The sequence below is a fragment of the Gambusia affinis genome, linkage group LG05 (genome assembly GCF_019740435.1).
Source record: "Gambusia affinis linkage group LG05, SWU_Gaff_1.0, whole genome shotgun sequence".
In the NCBI taxonomy this organism is placed as follows: domain Eukaryota; kingdom Metazoa; phylum Chordata; class Actinopteri; order Cyprinodontiformes; family Poeciliidae; genus Gambusia; species Gambusia affinis.
In genome coordinates, this window is record NC_057872.1 from 30,737,800 (window position 1) to 30,743,885 (window position 6,086).

The 6,086-nt window shown below is 47.5% G+C and overlaps 1 protein-coding gene across 2 annotated transcripts; it reads right to left on the minus strand.

The window, feature by feature from the left end:
* Window positions 1-501: 501 nt before the first annotated feature.
* Window positions 502-6,014, minus strand: rnf183 (ring finger protein 183). 2 transcript variants are annotated; one of them, XR_006370779.1, is made up of 3 exons: window positions 5,842-6,014; window positions 1,586-4,905; window positions 502-1,509 (listed from the first exon to the last, which is right to left on the minus strand). XR_006370779.1 is itself a non-coding variant. In XM_044118396.1 (2 exons), exon 2 carries the CDS (start codon window positions 4,880-4,882, stop codon window positions 3,986-3,988), a length of 897 nt encoding a protein of 298 aa, XP_043974331.1. In that variant the 5' UTR covers window positions 4,883-4,905; window positions 5,842-6,014; the 3' UTR covers window positions 1,585-3,985. The 2 variants fall into 2 exon arrangements, 1 of the variants encoding a protein (XP_043974331.1); XM_044118396.1 differs by lacking the exon at window positions 502-1,509 and having other exon boundaries at window positions 1,585-4,905.
* Window positions 6,015-6,086: the final 72 nt, after the last annotated feature.

Consider the following 6,086-nt stretch of genomic DNA (forward strand, 5'->3'; position numbering starts at 1 on the left):
TCCTAGAAATGTGTTAAATGAACCCCAAACCTCATCTAAAGAGAAAATGATGCTTGTCAGCTGAAATGCTTTCTGAAGCTTAGAAATGAAAACAAAATCCAGAAACTCATGGCTGAAAACAGAGAACGACCCTTCAAACGGAAGGAAGAACAGGTGAAACAGCAAAAGAGGTCAGAGGTCACCAAAAACACACTCAGTGACCCCTGGAGCAACATTTTATGGACTGCTGACAGACAGATGGATGTTTGCAGATCTACGGCCATCAGGCGGTTTCTCAGGCGACGGTAAATCCAGAAGAGAAATTTCTCTCAGTCTTGTGTTGGTCTGGCTCAGTTTTCTGCAGAACTAATTAAAGTTGGTTTTGGTCTCATCAGCAGATCCTGGTTGCTAATGTGACTCTTGCGGTTCTCTGTGTTTTGCTGAGACAGGGAGCATGGAGGGTTTTGCAATGCAAAAAACTTCTACTGAAAAACCGACTTCAGAACAGAACAGAACTGCAGCTGTTGGTAAAACAACGTTTTATTTTACACTCAACTGGATGTGAAACTGAAGCTCTGGTTTCCTGAAAGGCTGATTACATTTCAAACTCTTTCTGTTCAGGGAGAAAGTAAATGTAGACCAACCCGTTTTTCAAGGACTGTAAAAAACAGGATAATTTATCTGCAGAATATTTTTAGATTTCCTAAAATAATAAGAGTCAGAATCAGAATCAGGTCATTTTTGAAACTCTTTCCACATTCATCCGGTGAATATCTGGTCCAGGTTGGTAGCTGAACTTTACATTTTCTTGGAAACACCAGCAGGAAGCCATATTCATGTGTTCATGTTCATGTGTTCATATGGATCACTGGAGGTTGGGTGCAAAGTGGGAACATCTGGACCTCCTGGTTCCTAGAGTCTTAATCTGGATAATCTGTAGTGTTTTCTCTTTTGGTTCCTGAGCTTGGCCTTTGACCTTACTGGGTGTGCATGCACAACTGGCTCTTTGTTGACGCTGCAGTAGACTACATAAACTGACCTCTGACCCTGACCAGATTAAGCAGCAGGTAAGAAATGGATGAATGAATGCATTCATGTTTTCATATTTCTTGTCTGAAAACTGGAAACAATGAAACCGATTTTATTTTCAGAAGCTGATTATTAAAAACCCCATTTTGAACAATCGCCAAGGGAAATGACATGAAAGCCGTTTCATGTGTGGTAGTTTTCTGTTTGTATTGAACAGATTTTTTGTGCAGTGAGAAGGAAAAATAACCACAGTGTTTGAATTTCACCAGAAGTTTTACTAGATGGTGCTTTTCGTTGGTTTCCTGTTTCCTGACTCGGAGTTCAGGGGGAGCTAAAGCGACGCGGGTCCTGACGGCGCCAGCAGGCCGACGTCCAAACCTGTGAGTAAATGTAAGCAGATCGATGCTGGGCTGGAGTCTGGCTGCGGGGAGCTCAGTCAGGTGGGTCATGGGTCATCTGTCGGCCAGAACTGCACATGTTTTCCTGCTTCTGTGTGTTTTCCTGAAAGAGGAAAAACAGTACGATTTCATACACACTGAACTGCAGACATGATTATGTTTCATTTAGAAAAGCTCACCTGTGTTGGGTCAGTGCTGCTACTCTTTATCTGTCGTTTTGAGAAAATGAACCAGGACACCCAGGAGGTGAGGGAAGAACCGGGGTTTTGCACCTTCAACCCAGAGCTGATGGAGACAGAGAGCTTCAGGACTCTGACTGGAAGCTGAATGAAGCCCTGCAGACATATCCTCTCTGATGCTTCAGGGATGAAGATGTGAATTATTTTGGAGAAGACGGCGCCTCTCTGCTGCAGTGGCGCCTTTTGGCCGCTGGGGGCGCCACAAGCCGAGGATTGGGAAAGTTTGGAAGAAGATAATTTATGATTTTTCTTAAAAACTTCTTCTGCCGGAGCTTCACCGTCTCCACTACCCCCCCTGCAGCAGACAGAGAGCCCTGCGGCCGACACCAGGCGCTCTCCTCGGCGGAGAATCCTCCACTCGGACCCGCGGGATGATCCGCCGCGCTTCGCCGGGGAGTCGCGCAGCGTCCCGCCGGCCAGTCCGAGGCTGTACGCCGCCGAGGCAGGCCGCTTGGTCGGCGGGTTCCTGGTCCAGATGTTCCCCCTGCAGCGGAGCACGGCGGACAGGGCCGAGGCGGAGGGGGTGGAAGCCATGGCGAGAAGGAGTCGGTTCGTCCTGGAGGTCCGCAGCCGAGCAGAGAGTCACATAATGAGGCTTGGAGAGGCTAAAGGAGGGGAGCAGCGGAGGGCCGAGGGGTCCAGACCATGTTCCAGTCCCACTGGGGTGTGTCTTCAAGGAGAGGCTGTCATGAGACTCAGCACCAAATAAAACTGGGTCAAAGGTCTTAATTTAGCTTCCAGAGCAGAGAAACACAGAACAGCAACAACACTGATTACACAAGTCAGGATATTCAGCTATATCTGAGAAATTATCATTCAGAAAGTTCATATCTGAGAGAAACAACGGCAGCTGGAAGACTGAGCAAAATACAGACAAGTTGTCACGACCACAAAGCTCATCAGCAACTAGAAATACTGTCAAAGGTCCATAACAGAAAGGTTAGTGGAAGGAAAAACTGCAGTAGAGCACTTCTGCTGGTGTCAGAGCTGGTACTTTGATATATTTTTGTTGTGGAAATTTAATGTACTTATTTAATAAAAACCTGTTGAGACCTACATTTGTGTTTTAGTTGACAATTATGTTTAGCCTGATTACAGACCCCTGGTTTTACCCAAACTACTAAATTAACTAAAATAAAATAAAAATAATAAAATATTCCTTCCTTTAGGTTTTTATTTTTCCAATTAAATTGTTTTTCATCCTTCCACAGCAGAGCAAAAGTGGACAGCAGCTGATTTTCAAAGCTGCACTCCCAATCTGCAACGGAATCTAGAGGTTGCAATGGTCTAGTCAAAGTCCAGACCTCAAGGCAGCTGAAATTAAAAGGTTTCAGTTTATTTCTGTTTCAGTTGTTCCTGTAATGTGGGATCAGATTTGGTCGCCCGGATGTTTCCTGACATTCCCGCATTCCTTCTGTTGCCCTGGGTTACGGACCCGGCATCAAGCAGTGTGTCGGCATGCGGTGGAACCGGCTGGTCCACCTGGACCTGAACTGGGCCCGAACTGGGCCCGCTCTCAGCCGTTGTGCTTTCACCACTAGAGTGTCAGGTGTCACAGTTCAGGGAAATCAGAGATAAAATAACTCTCCAGGAAGCATTTGAATAAAAACAGTTTTATTGAATCGGATTCCTGTCAGTCTCTGTACATCATTTCTGTTCAGAGTTCCGGGTATAAATAAGGAGTTTCAGAAGGTTTAGTGCTTTTCATGGTCTGGAGACGATTCTCCCCCCGATTCTGTTTCACATTCAGATTCGGTGGCTGAGAGACGCAGTCAAAACCTAACCAGTAATTATCTATTTTCATAAGAGAAAACGGTTTCAAAGTTACAGTTTCACATTCATTCATTTATAAATGTCACAGTTTCAAAGTAGATATTGAACCAGCTAATTATTTAGCTTTCTAATTAAATATTTAGCTTGGAGCAACATTTTTAGTTTAAAGTTAAATATTTAATTTGCTAACTAAACAATGAGCATAAGAATATGGTGAAAAGATGAATGAAAGATTCATTTCCATTTTTTCTCTTATGATGGTTAAATATTAAATTATTGCCGTTAATTTTTCACTGTATCGTCACGGATGGAACCCCATATCCTTCACACTCAGCCTGGAGAAACGGCGCCATCTTCCTCTTCCTCAATCCTTCACCGCTTCATATCTGGAGTAAAACCTCAGCCTAATCCTTCCTGACCCCTCAGGGGTCAAAGTTCTTCATGCTCAGCCGCAAAAAACGCCTCAGTCCTCGTCCTTCAATGTTTCACACCCGGAGTAAAACCTCTGGCCCCGCCCCTTCAGGCCCCGCCCCCTTTGGCTCCGCCCCTTCAGGGTGAGTTCGGATCTTAGTCGTCACTGTTATCATGTGAGGAGGAGCCGGTAAAGTTCCCGCCGGGTCTGCCAGGTCCGGGCGTCACTTTGGGGACGATGATGAAGGCCAGGATGCCCACCATCATCAGCGCCACGGTGATGGTGATGATGGACACCACCACGGCGTAGTAGCAGCGGTCGGCGTGGAACAGGCGCCGCACGCGACCCCTCATCCTGCTCGGCGGTCTGCCCACGTCCACCATGGTGGGCGGGGCGCCGCCCTCCTCTGCGGCGGCCGGGTCGGTGCCCTGGGCGGCCGCCGGCGGGGCCTGCTGCTTCTTGACGGGCAGGCTGAGGGCGGCGGGCTTGGCGGCGGGGGGCCGGTGCTTCAGCAGCAGCCGGCCCTTGCTGCGCTGGAAGCGGATGGACAGCGCGCGGCGCATGTTGTCCGGCAGGCGGCCGATGACGTCCTGGTTGTTGCCCAGGCGGGGCAGGTCGCGGCCGTGGGGCAGCTCGGTCAGGACGCGGCACACGGGGCACGACAACGTCTTGATCTCCGGCGATGTGACGTTGATGCGCGCCAGGCACTCCAGGCAGAAAGTGTGACCGCAGGCCAGCAGCTTGGGCGTCTTGAAGACGTTGTCATAGGAACAGAAGCACACGGCGCACTCCGTGTCCCCCAGCATGTCCACGGGGGGCGTGTTCCGCCGCTCCGCGTCCGTCCCGTCCCGCCGCCACGTCTCCTCGCTGTGGCCCCGCTGGTGCCGGTCGTCATGGAGACGCTCCCGCCTCCTCCCTCGCTCTGAGTCGCTGCTGCGGGAGCGCCGCGCCTTTTGGGGCCGGTCCTTCCGGGTCGGAGCCGGCTGGCCCGGTTTAGGCTTGACGTTCTGGGGCATCCTGGACCCCCGGGGGCCCTCGCCCTGTCTGCTCATGATGGCTCTCCTTCACCAAACAGCTGCAGAGGACAGAACGCTGAGTTAAGGAATGCTGCAGCACCGGCTCATGGTGACGAAGCACAAACGTGACTAATGAAGACCTCTTGTTCCAAAATGTTTTCCTTCCACTAAACTTCCTCAGGGGCATGCTGGTTCGGGTAAAGGACGTTCCACCAGCAGATCAAACTTTGTTTACAATATGAAAACAGAAAGTTAAATAACAAAATATTACCAAGTATTTCTGTCTGGTTCCTAATGAAATGAGACAGAAATAATTAATATTTGTCAATCATTCTGAATATTCACAATACAATCCTATTTCTGCTGCTAGATTAGTTTCTTTTATAGAAAAATGTCTTGTTATTAGTGAAACATCTGCCAGTGGATGTAAACGGTTCACAGGGTTTGTACCGGCGCTGAAATCCTTGAAAAACCTTGAATTTCATTCAGATGCTTGAAAGTCATTGATTTCTGTATTAAACTGCTTCATATTCAAACTTCACCGTTTTGTAATAAAGTTAAATGAAACATTTGATTAACGTTTACAGTTTATTTAAAAATAATTAAAAATTGTTAAATCAGACAAAATGTTTCTTTTCTTAGTTTAGTCAGTTGTATAAAGATTATTTGTATTTGCTGAAAGCCAGAAAACCTGGGAACATTTTTGGAGCTGGTTTTGTAAGTCAGGTGTGTGACGGTGTGTGTTGGAGGCATTTCAAAACTAAATGTTGTTGTTTCAGTTATTAACAACAGAAATACAAATATCAAAGCAGTGAATGGGAACTGCTTTATTTCATTTGGATTATTTTTGTATCTAAAGTGGAAAGTTTAAAACTCACCTTGAAATGTTTGAACCGTGATTTTATGAATTTTGAGGAATTATTAACTTCAGCTCATTTATTTACGCGTCAGTTGGTTTGGTTTTGTTAGCAGTGTTGCAGTTGGTTAATTCTGACCTGATAAGTCGGAAAAGGTCCAATCCGGTTTTCCGCTCCGCTCCGGACACTCAGGTAATCCTGCTGCGACAAGTGGGATCAAAAAACTTCATCTTTGAGTAAAGAAAGCCCAGCGGTTCTGATCCGGACTGACAAACCTGGGCTCTTCTTCACACACTCCTCTCTCTCTGCCTGTCGGTCGCCCGCCCGCCCTCGCGTGTTCTGGTCCGACCGGTCCGACCAGCTGCAGCTCAACCAGGACGTTC

What these genes read in the sequence shown, in the direction of transcription:
- rnf183 (XM_044118396.1), bottom strand. Translation starts at nt 4,882, where the DNA reads ATGAGCAGACAGGGCGAGGGCCCCCGGGGGTCCAGGATGCCCCAGAAC.